The 24554-nt window shown below is 46.7% G+C and overlaps 1 protein-coding gene across 2 annotated transcripts; it reads left to right on the top strand.

Moving 5' to 3' along the window:
* Positions 1-295: 295 nt before the first annotated feature.
* On the top strand, positions 296-24210 carry LOC134901776 (cold-inducible RNA-binding protein B). Of its 2 annotated transcripts, XM_063914341.1 has the most exons (8): positions 296-404; positions 814-924; positions 1598-1704; positions 1835-1955; positions 2092-2185; positions 3740-3807; positions 6562-6636; positions 24135-24210. In XM_063914341.1, exons 2-7 carry the CDS (start codon positions 822-824, stop codon positions 6564-6566), a joined length of 498 nt encoding a protein of 165 aa, XP_063770411.1. In that variant the 5' UTR covers positions 296-404; positions 814-821; the 3' UTR covers positions 6567-6636; positions 24135-24210. The 2 variants fall into 2 exon arrangements, with proteins under 2 accessions (XP_063770411.1, XP_063770410.1); XM_063914340.1 differs by lacking the exons at positions 6562-6636; positions 24135-24210 and adding an exon at positions 4081-4839.
* Positions 24211-24554: the final 344 nt, after the last annotated feature.

Genomic DNA, 24554 nt, shown 5'->3' with positions numbered 1-24554 from the left:
GGAAAGTGCAGCAATATCACTCCGCCCAGCAACACTGGCGGCCCTATCACAGCGCGTATAGCACACGTCCGCGCCGCCTATTCCTTACATGTCACGGGTGTGCTGTGGACGAACCCATTATACGGTATAAAGGAATTTTTATTTCTAATAACCTCATAACACATTCCGTGTGGCGGAAATAACAGAAGGACACGGCGACCCGCTTTCCTTTGTGTCACACTTCCGCTCCCGTGTGCCACCTACACGCGCTCTGTGATTCGCTTTGTTGGTTCCTCCCTGACGTAATTCACGTATGTTAAATTACGGGGGCGGGGCGGCGGAGTGTATATAAGGGCGTGTTTGGCAAGCTGCGACATTCCTGCTCCGTCATTTACTTCTGCGTAACGGTCGTACAAAGCAAGCTGGTAAGTAAGCGCCGCTTTGTTGGCGCATCCGTAATGTTTCTAGCTGTAGTTCGCTGGTGTCGGAGTGTGGTACCGCCTGGCTGCTGCCGGCCCGGGCTTTCCTGTGCTGTATGCGGCGCGTCGTCGTAGTGTGTGCGGTCTATGCTGGGATTTATTTTTCTCTCATTCTTTATTTTCGTTCTCCTGTGTAGTGGGAGCACCCGTCGCCTGTGACTGTGGCGGCTGCTTCCATTGCACGTAGTAGACCTGTAGGCAGTTATTATTTTGGGAGACGCATAGCTGGTGTGAGTGCAGGCTGTGTGTGTGGCGTCAGCGGGAGTGCAGGGAACGCCTACCCTGCGCTTTCCGGGCGCCATCTTTTACCATTGCGGTTACCCTACCGACCCTCTGCTTCGTTGTGTCCCCGCAGATCTTACCATGAGCTCCGATGAAGGAAAGCTGTTTGTCGGCGGTCTGAGCTTTGACACCGACGAGCAGAATCTGGAACAGGTGTTCGGCAAATATGGCTCCATCTCAGAGGGTAAGTTGCATAACGCTACATGTATTACATGTTGCATATTGCTCAAATGGAGTGATTTTTCTAATTGGGCATTCGCATCTGTCCCTGCCCCAGTGATGTTTACAGCCTGTTCCCTATAAGTATGCACATACAATAAGAGTATACAAGGCTGCTGCAGTTGGAGGTCATATTCTGTGAGGCAGTACAGTGTAGTAGGGTTACCACCTCATCCCTTTAATTCTGGGCACATTAATAGTTTCTGTGGCAGGCTGCCTTCAAGACTCCATTTCACCTGGTTTTAGTCAGCTACAGAACCTGTGTAATGGGTAGTGTTTAGTTTACCTACGCGGACAGGACCTTTCCCTTAACCCCCTGGGGCCATGTCACAATATATTTGGAATAGGAAAGTGTGGCGAGCGAAGTGAGCCCCCGGGGGTCCAATGCTGCATAGAAAAAAACGAACGGAGAACAAAGAAAAAACATTTAGGTGCTGTAAGGGTGGAAGTTTTCTCCTGCCCTCTTGTTTTGTCAGGTCCTGGTCCAGGTAACACACAACAGTAATTAATGTGTCCAGAATTAAAGGGATGAGTTGTTAACCCTAGGCAGTAGTGCTCCCTGTTGCCCAATCTGTGCTGCTGCCAATGTATAGTGGTGACTAGTAACCGTCTCTCTTCCATATTTATCTTCTCTGCAGTGGTGGTTGTGAAAGACCGTGAATCCCAGCGATCAAGAGGATTTGGATTTGTCACTTACGAAAGTCCAGATGATGCGAAAGACGCCATGCAAGCTATGAATGGGAAAGTGAGTATGCATACCCTTTCCCCAGTATTGCACTAATCTTTGCTGTGCTAAAAGTACTGCTGCTTTTGATGGTAATGCAACTTTGAACTTGCATGATTTGGATGCTTATGACTTTTTCCTCTGTTTCTAGTCTGTGGATGGGCGCCAGATTCGTGTGGACCAGGCTGGCAAGTCCTCAGGAGACAGGAGAGGAGGCTACAGAGGTGGCTCATCTGGAGGAAGAGGATTTTTCCGTGGTGGCAGAGGACGTGGTATGTAATAGCTAAACATATTCTTAAATATAGTATGGCCTTAAAGGGTCCCTAAAGTAATGCAAGTTTATTATGCCGATAAAATGCAAACCTGTCTCAATTGTGCGTTTAACATTGCATTGTCTTGCATCAACAGGTGGTGGAGACAGGGGATATGGTGGCAGCAGCCGTTTTGATAACAGGAGTGGAGGTTATGGTGGTAGTAGTGGATCCCGGGACTATTATGGAAGGTGAGCATGATGTATAACCTCAGTATGGCATTCTAGATATAAATATAGAATGCACAGATAAGACTTCTGCAAGCAATTATTGCGACAGACATGTAGAATTTTTAGCTTGGAATTTGTTGCTTATAAGAAGAGAGAGAAGACTGTTTTGGGGGGTGCATTCTTATGTAGACCATCCAGAGCCAACTGTGTCCAAAATGTCTAACTGTTAAAATTTACCTTTCATTATTCAAATATTAAAACGAAAACTTATTGGGGAAATTCAACGTAGACAAATACACACATCAATTTACAATACAAAATTTGTTTCCAATATTACAGGCACTTTTCATGCTAATGTCACAATGTAACTAGTCTAAATTGACTAATTCACAAACCATGGACCATACTTAAAATACGTGAGCAATCTTGCTCAAATTAAAAGCGTCCAGAAAAAAAGATATATGTGTATATCTACAATCCTTATGGGACAGTGTATATTAATAATGCATCTATTCCTGGAACACTTAGAATTTTTACCCCTCCTTGATTTGAAAAGCACCTGTCTCTAGTACAGTGATAACTATGTAGATACCATCATGCAAGTTCTGACAGAAATGTATCAAGATACAAAGTAACCATTAATTTAGCTTTCCCTAAATTAAGTTTTCATTTTAATATTTGAATAAAAGGTACATTTTGGACACAGTTGGCTCTGGGTGGTCTACATAAGAGTGCCCCAAAACGTTTTTATTTTTTTTATTTGTAATTTTCTGACACTAGGGAGCAACACACCCTCATTAATGCATGAGAAGTTCACAATTTACAAAAAGGCATTTGGTCATTTATGAAGCTTAACCTTTTATTTTTATACATGGAACTTTTACCCTCTTGGTAACATCCTTGGTAAGGAGGGGTCTTGTGCGGAATATCTCGCATTTCTGTTTTTTAATATTTATGTTGCTTACCTAAAATTTCTAAACCATCTTTACTGAAGTGTTTGCTATGTAACTGCGTATCAATTCTGCAAATGTGTGCATTTTGATAACATGACTTGCATACAAGTGCAACAATCATGGCTTAAGAAGCCTTGAGCATTTGTCCAGGTGGTATTCAGTATACCAGTTGTTGGGATGCTGGCGCCGGAATCCCGGCATACCGACCTTTTCTCCCTCTTGGGAGTCCACTGCCCCCCTGGAGGGAGAAAGCGCTACCGAGCCCGCAAAGTGCTCATCTGTCTGCAAGCCGGCGGTCAAGATGCTGTCCGCCCGGGACCCGTCTGCAGGCAACTCATGCCACACCTATTTGTCCACCTAGCCCTTAACCACTTGCCTGGCATAGTTGCAAGTGATGCGACTGGAGGGATTGACTGCAGCACATGCTCTGCATATGGGGTGGGGGGCACTTGAGGATTCAGAACTGGGGGCGGGGGGTAAAATTACAGGATGGCGGAAAAGGGTTTTGCATGGAGGGTGGTTGAAGAAAACAGTTGTTGCTTTTTTTTTTTTTTTTCCTATTAAGGGGGTAGATAGGGTTGAATTTAAGCTAAGCTATTTCCCTTATGGTTCTTGTGTCTAGTGGAAGGAGTCAAGGTGGCTATGGAGATCGGTCTGGAGGCTCATACAGAGACAGCTATGACAGTTATGGTAAGTGGGTCACTCAGATTTGATGTGAGGTTTTGGGAGCATGTTTGACTTTTGGCGCTATCACTCTTTAAGGGCTTAACTTCAGGCATATTTGGCCCACCTAATGCATGTGTACAGGCTCTTATGATCTATTTTCAGTACACAAGTAGAATCTAAGCTGTATTTTAGGTCTAAGTGGGATAAGGGGCAAAATCTAAATAGTATAGGGGAGATGATGCTGGAATCTGTCCATATGCAAAGTGCTTTACAACTGTGCCTGCTTCTTGTCCTCAGCTACACACAACGAGTAAAATACCTTCCTGACTCAAGATCGTCCTTCCAATGGCTGTATTTATAAAGATTTTTGGAGCTTCGCAGATCGTTAATATGTAGTACTTCTACTTGTGTTCACTTTAATAAACATTAAGTATACCTGACTGCCTCTAACTTTTGTGAAACGGCTGTCCTGTAAGGTTTGACCTGGGACATGCTTCTATGTTAATTTTTATTTTTTGGTATACTTTATTTTATAATGTTGCTGTTTTGTAATGACAGGCATGTTTTCCCGTCATTGCTGTTTCATTGAGGCAAATAGGTTTAGTTTCCATTGAGTTACGTGGAGGGGATCGGCTCCAGCAACAGGTTTATATTCAATAGTGACTAAAACACGGATTTGTTTGCTGCTGGACTTGATCTCCTGCAGCAACAGTGTTTAAAATGCCTGTTGCTGCTGTATATAGTGTAAGGGATAAGGTCCGCATATGCCTTTTTTTTTTTTAATCTTCTAAATTATTTTGAAGACATTCCTTTAGTATAACAAGGTAGATCAGAGCCTGAGTGCAATGTAAATAGAGGCTAAACCTCTTTGATATACGTAAAGCGAACCTCCTGTCCAATCTCTCCCATTAACAGTCACAAGAAGTTCTTGAAAATGTTTGTTTATATTGTCCTTTTTTGCCGGAAGAAATGAGATTGTATTGAAGTGGTTACGGAATTCTTGTATTCTTTCATTTTGGCTTCACGAAGCCTATTAAAAGACCATCTGAAAAGAAATATGCTCCTGACATTTACCTTCTGCACAACACTGATGTAGCTGGGCTTGGCACATGCAGGGGTTGCTTAGTGATATTGATGGGTGGGGGGTGGTTTCAGGAAATTAGCACTTATAAAGTGTAGGTATCTGCCCTGTAAAAATAAACTTGAATAGTGTTCAGTTTACAGCACATTTAGCTATAAAAGCTTTGTAGCTGCATATGTTTACATTAAGGTTTGAATCATGTAAATACAGGCAAACGAACCATATAAACAGACCAACATGCAAGCCATTTCCCTGGGCCTTATTGGTTTCATGCTGGAAGAAGCCCTGCCAGCATATGACTTGACAGCAGTGAAGTACACTGCTTATGTCTGCATAAGTAAATGGCAAGCTCCTTGAGGCTGTCCCTGCCAAGTCTTAAGTATAATTTTTTTTTTTATGGTAACCTTTCCCATTGCACATTCTGTGCATGAAATTATATTGGTTTTGTCCTATGGGTCTTGAGTGATTAGTTGAGATTTATTTTTCCCTGGTGAATCCATAATCGGTCTCAGATTGGACAGCCAGCTATATAAAATGGACTTTTTTTTTATTTATTTATTTTTTCTTCAATATTTGCAGCATCCCCACTCACTGCTAATGTTCTCAAACATTTCTGGGTTGAGGCTAAGGGTATAGTTTCAGTGCTTGTAATATATTTTAAGTAGGTAAATCTAATCTGGGGTCTTGACTAGCTAAATCCTAAAATGTCATTGCTGCTCACCCATTTACCAGTAGCCCTGTTGTACACACACCATATTAGATGGTACAAATACTGTTGCCTCTTGAGAATCCTCTGCTAGAGTACAGAATCTGCAGTGTCCTTGGAGAAGTCAAGTGTTGTGCATCCTGTGGAGCCTACCGAAAGCTGCTCTTGGCTAGTTCATTTGTGGGATTAGTCCGGTAATTTGAGGTAACTCTTTTGCTCATGTCCACATCCCTCTTCCTTGAGCTCACGTTGTGCTTGTGATGTTTTCAATTGCCCCTACCTAAAAACAAGTGTTGATTCAGTACAAATGGAACCAGCTTTCCCTCCATTAACAACCAACAATGTTTAGCAAGACTATCCCAGTGTATTGCTGGGAAGTTCATTTTGAATCTTTCAGGCCAGTTTCTCGTTCTAGTCAAATCATGCAAATATCAAATCATGAGCCATTTATTTTCTAAGTCCACATCCTAAGTATTTGGAGCATAACTTTAAATGGTTTGACTAGTCTGTGTCCTAGCAATTTACTAGTGCTTTACAGATTAACGTCACCTTCAAAAAATTGTCTGACCCTAGAGAAGTATTAATAAAGCACCTATTGGAATCCTTTAATTGGTTAGATTAAAGCTAATTTAATTACTCTTCACAATTGGTCTACAGTAGCTTCCAAGGTTGTGATTCACAGGGAAGTGTTTACAGTATACCTGCCAAAGATGGGCATCTAGACAGTCTACAGCCCAGGTTGTGTTCCTTTTAGTTTTATTTCATAGGGAGATCATTTAGTCACCAGTGAAGAGAACTTAAATTTGGCTAAATAGTCTTGCCAATGAAAGAAACCTGGTAGGTAAGTTTCTTAAAGACAATTAGTACTAGGTGTGTACAATTTATTGAAGGTGGAGGTTCCTAGATAAGTATCTGTATTTTATTTTTCTCCACTGTAGTTTGTGGGAAATGCTTCTGTGCACTACTTTAATCTGCATTTTTTTCCCTTCAGATTAACGACTGATCTTTTTCCCTGGTTCAAGAATGATTTGGGATGGTGCCAGATAACTTTCTAAGTTCATGTGAGGTCAGTATATTAAGTGATTACACAATTTATGGGTTCAGTGACTGCACATGTAGAAAGCAGTCTTCAGTAATGGTAGTATACTTGGTAATGAGCATAAACTGCATTGGTTACTGGTAAAATGACTTTCAAAGTGAATTATACATATAAGAAATTTACATAGCAGTCATTACGTGCCGCTTGACACACAAACTAGGCATGCACATCAGTATCTGGTGGAAGAGGGAGTAAAGGAAGTTTAACTGGCAGACATGCAATGCAGAGAAGGAAAGCCAGGGAACACAGTGATGGAAAAAATGATCAGTATCATGGTCTAAGTGTATTTAGTGGCTGTAATGTTAAATCCCTTTCTGTGTATTTTCTGAACTACTTTGACTTAAGTTTAGGCTTGCCATATTATCCCTTGAGTCTGGGACACCTCATATTTACACAGGTACTAAAGCTTATTAAAACCAGGGCCAAATGCAGGCTTGAGTTTAGCCATAGTAAATTGTAGGTGTCAGGATCAAAGGGATATTAAGCCTGCTTAAGAGACATAGTTCTAGGACTGTCCATTTTTTTTTATAGTGTTTTGTAAACCTTAATCTTGTGCCCAGTAGTGTTTAAATACCTATTTCTCTAACGTCCTAAGTGGATGCTGGGGACTCCGCCAGGACCATGGGGTCTAGCGGCTCCGCAGGAGACAGGGCACAATAATAAAAGCTTTAGGATCAGGTGGTGTGCACTGGCTCCTCCCCCTATGACCCTCCTCCAAGCCTCAGTTAGATTTTTGTGCCCGGCCGAGAAGGGTGCAATCTAGGTGGCTCTCCTGAGCTGCTTAGAATAAAAGTTTAAGTTAGGTTTTTTATTTTCAGTGAGTCCTGCTGGCAACAGGCTCACTGCTACGAGGGACTTAGGGGAGAGAAGTAAACTCACCTGCGTGCAGGATGGATTTGCTTCTTAGGCTACTGGACACCATTAGCTCCAGAGGGAGTCGGAACACAGGTCTCACCCTGGGGTTCGTCCCGGAGCCGTGCCGCCGACCCCCCTTGCAGATGCCGAAGTTGCAGAGGTCCAGAAACAGGCGGCAGAAGACTTTCAGTCTTCATAAGGTAGCGCACAGCACTGCAGCTGTGCGCCATTGTTGTCAGCACACTTCATACCAGCGGTCACTGAGGGTGCAGGGCGCTGGGGGGGGCGCCCTGGGCAGCAATGTATTATACCTTTTTTATGGCTAAAATACATCACATATAGCCCTTGAGGCTATATGGATGTATTTAACCCCTGCCAGATCTCACAAACTCCGGGAGAAGAGCCCACCGTTTTAGGGGGCGGGGCCTATTCTCCTCAGCACACGGCGCCATTTTCCTGCTCAGCTCTGCTGTGAGGAAGGCTCCCAGGCTCTCCCCTGCACTGCACTACAGAAACAGGGTTAAAACAGAGAGGGGGGGCACTTATTTGGCGATATGACTACATATGTGAAAATGCTATAAGGGAAAACACTTGTATAAGGGGTTGTCCCTGTATAATTATAGCGTTTTTGGTGTGTGCTGGCAAACTCTCCCTCTGTCTCCCCAAAGGGCTAGTGGGGTCCTGTCCTATCAGAGCATTCCCTGTGTGTGCTGTGTGTCGGTACGTGTGTGTCGACATGTAGGAGGACGATGTTGGTGAGGAGGCGGAGCAAATTGCCTGTATTGGTGATGTTACTCTCTAGGGAGTCGACACCGGAATGGATGGCTTATTTAGGAATTACGTGATAATGTCAACACGATGCAAGGTCGGTTGACGACATGAGACGGCCGGCAAACAAATTAGTACCTGTCCAGGCGTCTCAGACACCGTCAGGGGCTTGTAAAAACGCCCATTTACCTCAGTTGGTCGACACAGACACTGACTTCAGTGTCGACGGTGAAGAAACAAACGTATTTTCCTTTAGGGCCACACGTTACATGTTAAGGGCAATGAAGTTACAGATTTCTGATACTACAAGTACCACAAATAAGGGTATTATGTAGGGTGGGAATAATCTACTTGTAGTTTTTCCTGAATCAGATAAATTAAAGTGTGTGATACGTGGGTTTCCTCCGATAGAAAATTATTGGAGGTATACCCTTTCCCGCCAGAAGTGAGGGCGAGTTGGGAAACACACCTTAGGGTGGATAAGGCGCTCACACGCTTATAAAAACAAGTGGCGTTACCGTCTCCAGATACGGCCGCCCTCAAAGAGCCAGCTGATAGGAAGCTGAAAAATATCCTAAAAAGTATATACACACATACTGGTGTTATACTACGACCAGCAATCGCCTCAGCCTGGATGTGCAGCGCTGGGGGGGCTTGGTCGGATTTCCTGACTGAAAATATTGATACCCTTGACAGGAACAATATTTTATTGACTATAGAGCATTTTAAGGATGCATTTCTATATATGCGAGATGCGCAGAGGGATATTTGCATTCTGGCATCAAGAGTAGATGTGATGTCCATATCTGCCAGACGATGTTTATAGACACGACTGTGGTCAGGTGATGCAGATTCCAGACGGCACATGGAAGTATTGCCGTATAAAGGGGCGGTCCATCGGACCTGGTGGCCATGGCAACAGCTGGAAAATCCACTTTTGTTACCCCAAGTCACATCTCAGCAGAAAAGGACAGTCTTTTCAGTCTCAGTCCTTTCGTACCCATAAAGACAGGCGGGCAAAAGGCCAGTCATATCTGCCCAGGGTTAGAGGAAAGGGAAGAAGACTGCAGCAGGCAGCCCATTCCCAGGAACAGAAGTCCTCCACAGCTTCTGCCAAGTCCGCAGCATGACGCTGGGGCCATACAAGCGGACTCAGGTGCGGTGGGGGGTCATCTCAAGAGTTTCAGCACGCAGTGGGCTCACTCGCAAGTGGACTCCTGGATCCTACACGTAGTATCCCAGGTGTACATTGGAAATTCGAGACGTCTTCCCCTCACAAGTTCCTGAAGTCTGCTTTACCAACGTCTCCCTCCGACAGGGAGGCAGTATTGGGGAAAAAATTCACAGGCTGTATTACCAGCAGGTGATAATCAAAGTACCCCTCCTACAACAAGGGAAGGGGTATTATTCCACACTATATTGTGGTACTGAAGCCAAACGGCTCGGTGAGATCTAAAAGATTTGAACAATTACATACATGGGTTCAAATCAAGATGGAGTCACTCAGAGCAGTGATAGCGAACCAGGACGATATGGTGTCACTGGATATCAGGGACGCTTACCTACATGTCCAAATTTTGCCCTTCTCACCAAGGGTATCTCAGGTTCGTGGTACAGAACTGTCACTATCAGTTCAGACGCTGCCGTTTGGATTGTCCACGGCACCCCGGGTCTTTACCATGGTAATGGCCGAAATGATGATTCTTCCTAAAAGAAATATGGACGCTTTCCTGATAAGGGCAAGGTCCGGAGAACAGTTGGCGGTCGGAGTAGCACTATCTCAAGTAGTTCTACGACAGCACGAGTGGATTCTAAATATTCCAAAATCGCAGCTTTTTCCGACGACACGTCTAATGTTCCTAGGAATGATTCTGGACACAGTCCAGAAAAGGATGTTTTCTCCCGGAGAAGAAGGCCGGGGAGTTATCCGAGCTAGTCAGGAACCTCCTAAAACCAAGAAAAGTATCAGTGCATCGCACAAGGGTCCTGTGAAAAATGGTGGTTTCTTACAAAGCGATCCCATTCGGTAGATTTCACGCAAGAACCTTTCAGTGGAATCTGCTGGGAAAATGGTCCGGATCGCATCTTCAGATGCATCAGCGGATAACCCTGTCTCCAAGGACAAGGGTGTTTTCTTCTGCGGTGGCTGCAGAGTGCTCATCTATGAAAGGGCCGCAGATTCGACATTCAGGACTGGGTCCTGGTGACCACGGATGCCAGCCTGAGTGGCTGGGGAGCAGTCACACAAGGAAAAAATTTCCAGGGAGTGTGATCAAGTCTGGAGACTTCTCTCCACATAAATATACTGGAGCTGAGGGCAATTTACAAGGCTCTAAGCTTAGCAAGACCTCTGCTTCAAGGTCAGCCGGTATTGATCCAGTGGGACAACATCACGGCAGTCGCCCACGTAAACAGACGGCGGCACATGAAGCAGGAGGGAAATGGCAGAAACTGCAAGGATTCTTCGCTGGGCGAAAAATCATGTGATAACACTCTCAGCAGTGTTAATTCCGGGAGTGGAATACTGGGAAGCAGACTTCCTCAGCAGGCATAACCTCCACCTGGGAGAGTGGGGACTTCAGCGGGAAGTCTTCCACATGATTGTAAACCGTTGGGAAAAACCAAAGGTGGACATGATGGCGTCCCGCCTGAACTAAAAACTAGACAAATATTGCGCCAGGTCAAGGGACCCTCAGGCAATAGCAGTGGACGCTCTGGTAACACTGTGGGTGTACCAGTCAGGGTATGTGTTCCCTCCTATGCATCTCATACCAAAAGTACTGAGAATCATAAGAAGGAGATGAGTAAGAACGATACTTGTGGTTCCGGATGGGTCAAGAAGGACTTGGTACCCGGAACTTCAAGAGATGCTCACGGAAGAACCGTGGCCTCTACCTTTAAGAAAGGACCTGCTCCAGCAGGGGCCTTGTCTGTTCCAAGACTTACCGCGGCTGCGTTTGACGGCATGGCAGTTGAACGCCTGATCCTGAAAGGGCATTCCAGATGAAGTCATCCCTACCCTGGTCGAAGCCAGGAAGGATGTAACCGCAAAACATTTTCACCGCATTTGGCGAAAATATGTTGCGTGGTGTGAGGCCAAGAAGGTCCCTACAGAGGAATTCCAACTGGGTCGTTTCCTACATTTCCTGAAAACAGGACTGTCTATGGGCCTAAAATTAGGGTCCATTAAGGTTCAAATTTCGACCCTGTCGAATTTCTTCCAGAAAGAACTGGCTTCAGTGCCTGAAGTTCAGACGTTTGTAAAAGGGGTACTGCATATACAGCCTTTTGTGCCCCCAGTGGCACCTTGGGATCTCAATGTTTTGAGTTTCCTAAAGTCACATTGGTTTGATCCACTCACCACTGTGGAATTAAAATATTTCACATGGAAGGTGAAGATTCTATTAGCCCTGGCTTCAGCCAGGCGTGTCAGAATGGGCGGCTTTATCATATAAAAGCCCTTACTTAATTTTTCATTCTGACAGGGCAGAATTGAGGACTCGTCCTCAATTTCTCCTTAAGGTGTTTTCTGTTTTTCACATGAACCAACCTATTGTGGTACCTGCGGCTACTAGGGACTTGGAGGACTCCAAGTTACTTGACGTTGTCAGGGCCCTGAAAATATGTTTCCAGGACGACTGGAGTCAGAAAATCTGACTCGCTGTTTAGCCTGTATGCACCCAACAAGATGGGTGTTCCTGCTTCTAAGCAGACGATTGCTCGCTGGATTTGTAGTACAATTCAGCTTGCACATTCTGTGGCAGGCTTGCCACAGCCAAAATCAGTAAAAGCCCATTCCACAAGGAAGTGGGCTCATCTTGGGCGGCTGCCCGAGGGGTCTCGGCTTTACAACTTTGCCGAGCTGCTACTTGGTCAGGGGCACACCCTGACTGAGGAGGACCTGGAGTTCTCTCATTCGGTGCTGCAGAGTCATCCGCACTCTCCCGCCCGTTTGGGAGCTTTGGTATAATCCCCATGGTCCTGACGGAGTCCCCAGCATCCACTTAGGACGTTAGAGAAAATAAGAATTTACTTACCGATAATTCTATTTCTCGTAGTCCGTAGTGGATGCTGGGCGCCCCTCCCAAGTGCGGATTGTCTGCAATACTTGTACATAGTTATTGTTACAAAAATCGGGTTATTCTTGTTGTGAGCCATCTTTTCAGAGGCTCCTTCGTTGTTATACTGTTAACTGGGTTCAGATCACAGGTTGTACGGTGTGATTGGTGTGGCTGGTATGAGTCTTACCCGGGATTCAATGTCCTTCCTTATTATGCACGCTCGTCCGGGCACAGTATCCTAACTGAGGCTTGGAGGAGGGTCATAGGGGGAGGAGCCAGTGCACACCACCTGATCCTAAAGCTTTTATTATTGTGCCCTGTCTCCTGCGGAGCCGCTAGACCCCATGGTCCTGACGGAGTCCCCAGCATCCACTACGGACTACGAGAAATAGAATTATCGGTAAGTAAATAATTATTTTCTCTAACGTCCTAGTGGATGCTGGGGACTCCGTCAGGACCATGGGGAATAGCGGCTCCGCAGGAGACAGGGCACAAAAAGTAAGCTTTTAGGATCACATGGTGTGTACTGGCTCCTCCCCCTATGACCCTCCTCCAAGCCTCAGTTAGGTTTTTGTGCCCGTCCGAGCAGGGTGCAATCTAGGTGGCTCTCATAAAGAGCTGCTTAGAAAAAGTTTTTTAGGTTTCTTATTTTCAGTGAGTCCTGCTGGCAACAGGCTCGCTGCTACGAGGGACTTAGGGGAGAGAAGTGAACTCACCTGCGTGCAGGATGGATTTGCTTCTTAGGCTACTGGACACCATTAGCTCCAGAGGGATCGAACACAGGCCCAGCCATGGAGTCCGGTCCCGGAGCCGTGCCGCCGACCCCCCTTGCAGATGCCGAAGTTGAAGAGGTCCGGAAACAGGCGGCAGAAGACTTTCAGTCTTCATAAGGTAGCGCACAGCACTGCAGCTGTGTGCCATTGTTGTCGGCACACTTCACACCAGCGGTCACTGAGGGTGCAGGGCGCTGGGGGGGGCGCCCTGGGCAGCAATGTATAATACCTTTTTCTATGGCTAAAATACATCTCATATAGCCCTTGAGGCTATATGGATGTATTTAACCCCTGCCATATATCGCAAACTCCAGGAGAAGAGCCCGCCGTTTTAGGGGGCGGGGCCTATTCTCCTCAGCACACAGCGCCATTTTCCTGCTCAGCTCCGCTGTGAGGAAGGCTCCCAGGACTCTCCCCTGCACTACAGAAACAGGGTAAAACAGAGAAGGGGGGCATATTTTGGCGATATTTTTATATATTAAGCGCATATAACAGAAACAACACCTTTTAGGGTTGTTTATATACATTTTTATAGCGCTTTGGTGTGTGCTGGCAAACTCTCCCTCTGTCTCCCCAAAGGGCTAGTGGGGTCCTGTCTTCGATAAGAGCATTCCCTGTGTGTCTGCTGTGTGTCGACATGTATGAGGACGATGTTGGTGTGGAGGCGGAGCAATTGCCGGTAATGGTGATGTCACCCCCTAGGGAGTCGACACCAGAATGGATGGCTTTAATTATGGAATTACGTGATAATGTTAGCACGCTGCAAAAGTCAGTTGACGACATGAGACGGCCGGAAAACCAGTTAGTACCTGTCCAGGCGTCTCAGGCACCGTCAGGGGCTGTAAAACGTCCCTTACCTCAGTCAGTCGACACAGGTACCGACACAGATGAATCTAGTGTCGACGGTGAAGAAAGAAACGTATTTTCCAATAGGGCCACACGTTATATGATCACGGCAATGAAGGAGGCTTTGCAGATCTCTGATACTGCAGGTACCTCAAAGGGGGGTATTATGTGGGGTGTGAAAAAACTACCTGTAGCTTTTCCAGAATCAGAGGAATTGAATGACGTGTGGGTTAACCCCGATAGAAAACTGCTAATTTCAAAGAAATTATTGGCATTATACCCTTTCCCACCAGAGGTTAGGGCGCGCTGGGAAACACCCCCTAGGGTGGATAAGGCGCTCACACGCTTATCAAAACAAGTGGCGTTACCGTCTCCTGATACGGCCGCCCTCAAGGATCCAGCTGATAGGAGGCTGGAAACTACCCTGAAGAGTATATACACACATACTGGTGTTATACTGCGACCAGCAATAGCCTCAGCCTGGATGTGCAGTGCTGGGGTGGTGTGGTCGGATTCCCTGACTGAAAATATTGATACCCTGGATAGGGACAGTATTTTATTGACTATATAGCAATTAAAGGATGCTTTTCTTTATATGCGAGATGCTCAGAGGGATATTTGCACTCTGGCATCGAGAGTTAGTGCGATGTCCATATCTGCCAGAAGAAGTTTATGGACGCGACAGTGGTCAGGTGATGCGGATTCCAAACGGCATATGGAAGTATTGCCGTATAAAGGAGAGGAATTATTTGGGGTCGGTCTATCGGATCTGGTGGCCACGGCAACAGCCGGAAAATCCACTTTTTTACCACAGGTCACCTCCCAACAGAAAAAGACACCGTCTTTTCAGCCGCAGTCCTTTCGTTCCTATAAGAACAAGCGGGCAAAAGGACAGTCATATTTGCCCAGAGGCAAAGGAAGGGGTAAGAGGGTGCAGCAAGCAACTACTTCCCACGAACAGAAGCCCTCCCCGGCTTCTACAAAGCCCTCAGCATGACGCTGGGGCTGTGCAAGCGGACTCAGGGGCGGTGGGGGGTCGACTAAAGATTTTCAGCACACAGTGGGCGCGCTCACAGGTGGACCCTTGGATCCTGCAGGTAGTATCTCAGGGTTACAAGTTGGAATTCGAAAAGTCTCCCCCTCGCCGGTTCCTAAAGTCTGCTTTACCAACGTCTCCCTCAGAAAGGGCGACTGTATTGGAAGCCATTCACAAGCTGTATTCTCAGCAGGTGATAGTCAAGGTACCCCTCCTACAACAGGGAAAGGGGTATTATTCCACACTATTTGTGGTACCGAAGCCGGACGGTTCGGTAAGACCTATTCTAAATCTGAAATCCTTGAACCTGTACATACAGAAATTCAAGTTCAAGATGGAGTCACTCAGAGCAGTGATAGCGAATCTGGAAGAAGGGGACTTCATGGTGTCCCTGGACATAAAAGATGCTTATCTGCATGTCCCAATTTACCCTTCACACCAAGGGTATCTCAGGCTCGTGATACAAAACTGTCATTATCAGTTTCAAACGCTGCCGTTTGGTTTGTCCACGGCACCTCGGGTCTTTACCAAGGTAATGGCCGAAATGATGGTTCTTCTACGAAGAAAAGGCGTATTAATTATCCCTTACTTGGACGATCTCCTGATAAGGGCAAGGTCCAGAGAACAGCTGGAAGTCGGAGTAGCACTAACCCAAGTAGTGCTTCAACACGGGTGGATTCTGAATCTTCCAAAATCTCAATTGACCCCGACGACACGTCTGCTGTTCCTGGGAATGATTCTGGACACTGTTCAGAAAAAGGTGTTTCTCCTGGAGGAGAAAGCAAGGGAGTTATCCGAACTTGTCAGGAACCTCCTAAAACCAGGAAATGTGTCAGTACATCAATGCACAAGAGTCCTGGGAAAGATGGTGGCTTCTTACGAAGCAATTCCATTCGGCAGATTCCACGCACGAATATTTCAGTGGGATCTGCTGGACAAATGGTCCGGATCGCATCTGCACATGCATCAGCGGATAACACTGTCACCAAGAACAAGGGTGTCTCTTCTGTGGTGGTTGCAGAGTGCCCATCTGTTAGAGGGCCGCAGATTCGGCATACAGGACTGGGTCCTGGTGACTACGGATGCCAGCCTACGAGGCTGGGGAGCAGTCACACAGGGAAGAAACTTCCAGGGCGTGTGGTCGAACCTGGAGACGTCTCTTCACATAAATATACTGGAGCTAAGAGCGATTTACAATGCTCTAAGCCTGGCAAAACCGCTGCTTCAGGGTCAGCCGGTGTTGATCCAGTCGGACAACCTCACGGCAGTCGCCCACGTAAACAGACAGGGCGGCACGAGAAGCAGAAGAGCAATGACAGAAGCTGCAAGGATTCTTCGCTGGGCGGAAAATCATGTCATAGCACTGTCAGCAGTGTTCATTCCGGGAGTGGACAACTGGGAAGCAGACTTCCTCAGCAGACACTACCTCCACCCGGGAGAGTGGGGACTTCATCCAGAAGTCTTCCACATGATTGTGAACCGTTGGGAAAAACCAAAGGTGGACATGATTGCGTCCCGCCTCAACAAGAAACTGGACAGATATTGTGCCAGGTCAAGAGACCCTCAGGCAATAGCTGTGGACGCTCTGGTAACACCGTGGGTGTACTAGTCCGTGTATGTGTTTCCTCCTCTGCCTCTCATACCAAAGGTACTGAGAATTATACGGCTACGGGGAGTAAGAACAATACTCGTGGCTCCGGATTGGCCGAGAAGGACTTGGTACCCGGAACTTCAAGAGATGCTCACGGAAGAGCCGTGGCCTCTACCGTTAAGAAGGGATCTGCTTCAGCAGGGACCTTGTATGTTCCAAGACTTACCGCGACTGCGTTTGACGGCATGGCGGTTGAACGCCGGATTCTAAAAGAAAAGGGCATTCCAGAGGAAGTTATTCCTACCTTGATTAAAGCCAGGATGGAAGTGACCGCACAACATTATCACCGCATTTGGAGAAAATATGTTGCGTGGTGAGGCCAAGAAGGCCCCAACGGAGGAATTTCAATTGGGTCGATTCCTACATTTCCTGCAGGCAGGATTGTCTATGGGCCTCAAATTGGGGTCTATTAAGGTTCAAATTTCGGCCTTATCGATTTTCTTCCAGAAAGAATTGGCTTCAGTGCCTAAAGTACAAACCTTTGTCAAAGGTGTACTACATATACAGCCCCTGATTGTGCCTCCAGTGGCACCGTGGGATCTCAACGTAGTTTTGGATTTTCTCAAATCCCATTGGTTTGAGCCGCTCAAATCGGTAGATTTGAAGTATCTTACATGGAAAGTAACCATGCTACTGGCCCTGGCTTCAGCCAGGAGAGTATCAGAGTTGGCGGCTTTATCGTACAAAAGCCCATATCTGATTTTCCATTCGGACAGGGCAGAACTGCGGACGCGTCCTCAGTTTCTGCCTAAGGTGGTTTCGGCTTTTCACTTGAACCAGCCTATTGTGGTGCCTGCGGCTTCTAGCGACTTGGAGGACTCCAAGTTGCTGGACGTTGTCAGAGCATTGAAAATATATATTTCAAGGACGGCTGGAGTCAGAAAATCTGACTCGCTGTTTATCCTGTATGCACCCAACAAGATGGGTGCTTCTGCGTCTAAGCAGACGATTGCTCGTTGGATCTGTAGCACAATCCAACTTGCACATTCTGTGGCAGGCCTGCCACAGCCTAAATCTGTAAATGCCCTCTCCACAAGGAAGGTGGGCTCATCTTGGGCGGCTGCCCGAGGGGTCTCGGCATTACAACTTTGCCGAGCAGCTACGTGGTCAGGGGAGAACACGTTTGTAAAATTTTACAAATTTGATACTCTGGCTAAGGAGGACCTGGAGTTCTCTCATTCGGTGCTGCAGAGTCATCCGCACTCTCCCGCCCGTTTGGGAGCTTTGGTATAATCCCCATGGTCCTGACGGAGTCCCCAGCATCCACTAGGACGTTAGAGAAAATAAGAATTTACTTACCGATAATTCTATTTCTCATAGTCCGTAGTGGATGCTGGGCGCCCATCCCAAGTGCGGATTGTCTGCAATACTTGTACATAGTTATTGTTACAAAAATCGGGTTATTGTTGTGAGCCATCTTTTCAGAGGCTTCTTCGTTGTTATCATACTGTTAACTGGGTTCAAATCACAAGTTGTACGGTGTGATTGGTGTGGCTGGTATGAGTCTTGCCCGGGATTCAAGATCCTTCCTTATTGTGTACGCTCGTCCGGGCACAGTACCTAACTGAGGCTTGGAGGAGGGTCATAGGGGGAGGAGCCAGTACACACCATGTGATCCTAAGCTTACTTTTTGTGCCCTGTCTCCTGCGGAGCTGCTATTCCCCATGGTCCTGACTGAGTCCCCAGCATCCACTACGGACTATGAGAAATAGAATTATCGGTAAGTAAATTCTTTTCTCTATCGTCCTAAGTGGATGCTGGGGTTCCTGAAAGGACCATGGGGAATAGCGGCTCCGCAGGAGACAGGGCACAAAAAAGTAAAGCTTTACTAGGTCAGGTGGTGTGCACTGGCTCCTCCCCCTATGACCCTCCTCCAGACTCCAGTTAGATTTTGTGCCCGAACGAGAAGGGTGCAATCTAGGTGGCTCTCCTAAAGAGCTGCTTAGAGAAAGTTTAGTTTAGGTTTTTTTCTTTACAGTGAGTCCTGCTGGCAACAGGATCACTGCAACGTGGGACTTAGGGGGAAAGTAGTAAACTCACCTGCATGCAGAGTGGATTTGCTGCTTGGCTACTGGACACCATTAGCTCCAGAGGGATCGAACACAGGCCCAGCCGTGGAGTCCGGTCCCGGAGCCGCGCCGCCGACCCCCTTGCAGATGCTGAAGCGTGAAGAGGTCCGGAAACCGGCGGCTGAAGACTCCTCAGTCTTCATAAGGTAGCGCACAGCACTGCAGCTGTGCGCCATTTTCCTCTCAGCACACTTCACTGGGCAGTCACTGAGGGTGCAGAGCGCTGGGGGGGGGCGCTCTGAGAGGCAAATATAAACCTTATACAAGGCTAAAAATACCTCACATATAGCCCATAGGGGCTATATGGAGATATTTAACCCCTGCCTGACTGGAAAAATAGCGGGAGAAGAACCCGCCGAAAAAGGGGCGGGGCCTATCTCCTCAGCACACGGCGCCATTTTCTGTCACAGCTCCGCTGGTCAGAACGGCTCCCAGGTCTCTCCCCTGCACTGCACTACAGAAACAGGGTAAAACAGAGAGGGGGGGCACATTAATGGCTATATATATATATATTAAAGCAGCTATAAGGGAGCACTTAATATAAGGATATCCCTTGTATATATAGCGCTTTGTGGTGTGTGCTGGCAGACTCTCCCTCTGTCTCCCCAAAAGGGCTAGTGGGTCCTGTCTTCATTAGAGCATTCCCTGTGAGTTTGCGGTGTGTGTCGGTACGTGGTGTCGACATGTATGAGGACGATATTGGTGTGGAGGCGGAGCAATTGCCAAATATGCAGATGTCACCCCCCAGGGGGTCGACACCAGAATGGATGCCTTTATTTGTGGAATTACGTGATGGTTTATCTTCCCTTAAACAGTCAGTTGAGGACATGAGGCGGCCGGACAATCAATTAATGCCTGTCCAGGCGCCTCAAACACCGTCAGGGGCTGTAAAACGCCCTTTGCCTCAGTCGGTCGACACAGACCCAGACACGGGCACTGATTCCAGTGACGACGGTAGAAATTCAAACGTATTTTCCAGTAGGGCCACACGTTATATGATTTTGGCAATGAAGGAGACGTTACATTTAGCTGATACTACAGATACCGTAAAACAGGGTATTATGTATGGTGTTAAAAAACTACAAACAGTTTTTCCTGAATCAGAAGAATTAAATGACGTGTGTGATGAAGCGTGGGTTGCTCCTGATAAAAAGTTGATAATTTCAAAAAAGTTATTGGCATTATACCCTTTCCCGCCAGAGGTTAGGGCGCGCTGGGAAACACCCCCTAAGGTGGACAAGGCGCTCACACGCTTATCCAAACAAGTGGCGTTACCCTCTCCTGAGACGGCCGCACTTAAGGATCCATCAGATAGAAAGATGGAAGTTATTCAAAAGAATATATACACACATGCAGGTGTTATACTACGACCAGCTATAGCAACTGCCTGGATGTGCAGTGCTGGAGTAGTTTGGTCAGAATCCCTGATTGAAAATATTGATACCCTAGATAGGGACAATGTTTTACTGTCGTTAGAACAAATAAAGGATGCATTTATCTATATGCGTGATGCACAGAGGGATATTTGCACACTGGCATCTCGGGTGAGTGCTATGTCCATTTCAGCCAGAAGAGCCTTATGGACACGACAGTGGACAGGCGATGCGGATTCAAAACGTCACATGGAGGTTTTGCCGTATAAAGGGGAGGAGTTATTTGGAGTTGGTCTATCAGACTTGGTGGCCACGGCTACTGCCGGGAAATCCACTTTTTTACCTCAAGTCACTCCCCAACAGAGAAAGGCACCGACCTTTCAACCGCAGCCTTTTCGCTCCTACAAAAATAAGAGAGCAAAGGGCTTGTCGTACCTGCCACGAGGCAGAGGAAGAGGGAAGAGACACCAACAGGCAGCTCCTTCCCAGGAACAGAAGCCCTCCCCGGCTCCTGCAAAAACCTCAGCATGACGCTGGGGCCTCTCAAGCGGACTCGGGGACAGTGGGGGGCCGTCTCAAAAATTACAGCGCGCAGTGGGCTCACTCGCAGGTAGACCCCTGGATCCTGCAGATAATATCTCAGGGGTACAGGTTGGAATTAGAGACGGATCCTCCTCATCGTTTCCTGAAGTCTGCCTTACCAACCGTCTCTTCCGAAAGGGAGAGGGTGTTGGAAGCCATTCACAAGCTGTACGCTCAGCAGGTGATAGTCAAAGTACCCCTATTACAACAAGGAAAGGGGTATTATTCCACTCTATTTGTGGTACCGAAGCCGGATGGCTCGGTAAGGCCTATTCTAAATCTGAAGTCCTTGAACCTCTACATAAAAAAGTTCAAGTTCAAGATGGAGTCACTCAGAGCAGTGATAGCGAACCTGGAAGAAGGGGACTTTATGGTATCCTTGGACATCAAGGATGCGTATCTACACGTTCCGATTTACCCCGCACACCAGGGGTACCTCAGGTTCATTGTTCAAAACTGTCACTATCAGTTTCAGACGCTGCCGTTCGGATTGTCCACGGCGCCTCGGGTCTTTACCAAGGTAATGGCCGAGATGATGATTCTTCTTCGAAGAAAAGGCGTATTAGTTATCCCATACTTGGACGATCTCCTAATAAGGGCAAGGTCCAGAGAACAGCTGGAGACAGCTTTAGCACTATCTCAAGAGGTGCTAAGACAACACGGGTGGATTCTGAATATTCCAAAATCCCATTTAATCCCGACAACTCGTCTGCTGTTCCTAGGAATGATTCTGGACACGGTTCAGAAAAAGGTTTTCCTTCCAGAGGAAAAAGCCAAGGAGTTATCCGATCTGGTCAGGAACCTCCTAAAACCAGGAAAAGTGTCAGTACATCAATGCACAAGAGTCCTGGGAAAAATGGTGGCTTCTTACGAAGCAATTCCATTCGGCAGATTCCATGCAAGAATATTCCAAAGGGATCTGTTGGACAAATGGTCAGGGTCGCATCTGCAGATGCACCTGCGAATAACCCTGTCACCAAAGACAAGGGTGTCACTTCTGTGGTGGTTGCAGAAGGCTCACCTATTAGAAGGCCGCAGATTCGGCATTCAGGATTGGATCCTGGTGACCACGGACGCCAGCCTGAGAGGCTGGGGAGCAGTCACACAAGGAAGAAACTTCCAGGGAGTATGGACGAGTCTGGAAAAGTCTCTTCACATAAACATTCTGGAACTAAGAGCAATCTACAATGCTCTAAGCCAGGCGGAACTTCTCCTGCAAGGAAAGCCGGTGTTGATTCAGTCGGACAACATCACGGCGGTCGCCCATGTAAACAGGCAGGGCGGCACAAGAAGCAGGAGTGCAATGGCAGAAGCTGCCAAGATTCTTCGCTGGGCGGAGAATCACGTGATAGCACTGTCAGCAGTGTTCATCCCGGGCGTGGACAACTGGGAAGCAGACTTCCTCAGCAGACACGATCTTCATCCGGGAGAGTGGGGTCTACATCCAGAAGTCTTCAACATGTTAATAGACCGTTGGGAAAGACCAATTGTAGACATGATGGCGTCTCGCCTCAACAAGAAACTGGACAAATATTGCGCCAGGTCAAGAGATCCACAGGCAATAGCTGTGGACGCACTGGTAACTCCTTGGGTGTACCAGTCAGTGTATGTGTTTCCTCCTCTGCCGCTCATACCAAAGGTATTGAAGATCATACGGCAAAGAAGAGTAAGAACAATACTAGTGGTTCCGGATTGGCCGAGAAGGACTTGGTATCCGGAACTTCAAGAGATGCTCACGGACGAACCGTGGCCTCTACCTCTGAGAAGGGACCTGCTACAGCAGGGTCCCTGTCTTTTTCAAGACTTACCGCGGCTGCGTTTGACGGCATGGCGGTTGAACGCCAGATCCTAAAAGGGAAAGGCATTCCAGAAGAAGTCATTCCTACCTTGATTAAGGCACGGAAGGAAGTCACCGTGAAACATTATCACCGCATTTGGCGAAAATATGTAGCGTGGTGCGAGGATCGGAGGGTTCCGACGGAGGAATTCCAACTGGGTCGTTTCCTACATTTCCTGCAATCAGGATTATCTATGGGTCTCAAATTGGGATCCATTAAGGTTCAAATTTCGGCCCTGTCAATATTCTTCCAAAAAGAATTGGCCTCTGTCCCTGAGGTCCAGACTTTTGTCAAGGGAGTACTGCATATACAGCCTCCTGTGGTGCCTCCGGTGGCACCGTGGGATCTAAATGTAGTTTTAGATTTCCTCAAATCCCATTGGTTTGAACCATTGAAAAAGGTGGATTTGAAATATCTCACATTGAAAGTGACTATGTTACTAGCCCTGGCCTCTGCCAGGAGAGTATCTGAATTGGCGGCTTTATCTTATAAAAGTCCTTATCTAATCTTCCATTCGGATAGGGCAGAACTGCGGACTCGTCCGCATTTTCTCCCTAAAGTGGTATCAGCATTTCATCTGAACCAACCTATTGTGGTGCCTGCGGCCACTAGCGACTTGGAGGACTCCAAGTTGTTGGACGTTGTCAGAGCCTTAAAAATATACATTGCAAGGACGGCTGGAGTCAGAAAATCTGACTCGCTGTTTATATTGTATGCACCCAACAAGTTGGGCGCACCTGCTTCTAAGCAGTCGATTGCTCGTTGGATTTGTAACACAATTCAACTTGCACATTCTGTGGCAGGCCTGCCACAGCCTAAAACTGTAAAAGCCCACTCCACAAGGAAGGTGGGCTCATCTTGGGCGGCTGCCCGAGGGGTCTCGGCATTACAACTCTGCCGAGCAGCTACGTGGTCGGGGGAGAACACGTTTGTAAAATTTTACAAATTTGATACCCTGGCAAAGGAGGACCTGGAGTTCTCTCATTCGGTGCTGCAGAGTCATCCGCACTCTCCCGCCCGTTTGGGAGCTTTGGTATAATCCCCATGGTCCTTTCAGGAACCCCAGCATCCACTTAGGACGATAGAGAAAATAAGAATTTACTTACCGATAATTCTATTTCTCGGAGTCCGTAGTGGATGCTGGGCGCCCATCCCAAGTGCGGATTATCTGCAATACTTGTACATAGTTATTGTTAACTAATTCGGGTTATTGTTAAGGAGCCATCTTTAAGAGGCCCTTTCTGTTGTCATACTGTTAACTGGGTTTAGATCACAAGTTGTACGGTGTGATTGGTGTGGCTGGTATGAGTCTTACCCGGGATTCAAAATGCCTCCCTTATTGTGTATGCTCGTCCGGGCACAGTACCTAACTGGAGTCTGGAGGAGGGTCATAGGGGGAGGAGCCAGTGCACACCACCTGACCTAGTAAAGCTTTACTTTTTTGTGCCCTGTCTCCTGCGGAGCCGCTATTCCCCATGGTCCTTTCAGGAACCCCAGCATCCACTACGGACTCCGAGAAATAGAATTATCGGTAAGTAAATTCTTATTATTATTACTATGCAGTTAAAACCCATATTTACTGATTTTTTTTGTTTTTGTTTTTTTGTCTCAAGGTGCGGAAGCAAGTATGCAGTGTCTGGAAAAGTCTTAGTGATGCATTTATTTTTTCAATAAAATTCTTTAAAAAGTTCTAGTGTTCGTATTGAAATCACTTACATTGTATCTATTCTGCTATTAGTACATTTAAAATGGAATAAGCTGGTCTTAAACAACTGTTGCATATCAACTGAGATGAATGGCTTTGGCGTTCTATTTAATATCTTATTGGCCATCAGCTCACGCAGTTTGGATAGCCAATACAATATCTGGTTCTCTGAACTTGTGCTAGTTTGGGAAAAACATAAATCCAAACCTGCTCATGCTGAGAAATAAATAAAAATATATATATATATATATATATATATATATATATATATATATATATATATATATGTGAGAGAACTAGTAAGGTCAGTTGAAGGGTTGGCTTTACA

The sequence above is a fragment of the Pseudophryne corroboree genome, chromosome 1 (assembly GCF_028390025.1).
Source record: "Pseudophryne corroboree isolate aPseCor3 chromosome 1, aPseCor3.hap2, whole genome shotgun sequence".
NCBI lineage: Eukaryota > Metazoa > Chordata > Amphibia > Anura > Myobatrachidae > Pseudophryne > Pseudophryne corroboree.
Note: the sequence above shows the minus strand (reverse complement) of the source record. Positions and strands in the feature narration are given on the sequence as shown.

Coding starts and splice junctions, on each gene's coding strand:
- LOC134901776 (XM_063914340.1), top strand. CDS start 822: ATGAGCTCCGATGAAGGAAAGCTGTTTGTCGGCGGTCTGAGCTTTGAC. Junction 1,705..1,834: donor TGCAAGCTATGAATGGGAAA/GTGAGTATGCAT, acceptor CTCTGTTTCTAG/TCTGTGGATGGGCGCCAGAT. Junction 2,186..3,739: donor TCCCGGGACTATTATGGAAG/GTGAGCATGATG, acceptor TCTTGTGTCTAG/TGGAAGGAGTCAAGGTGGCT.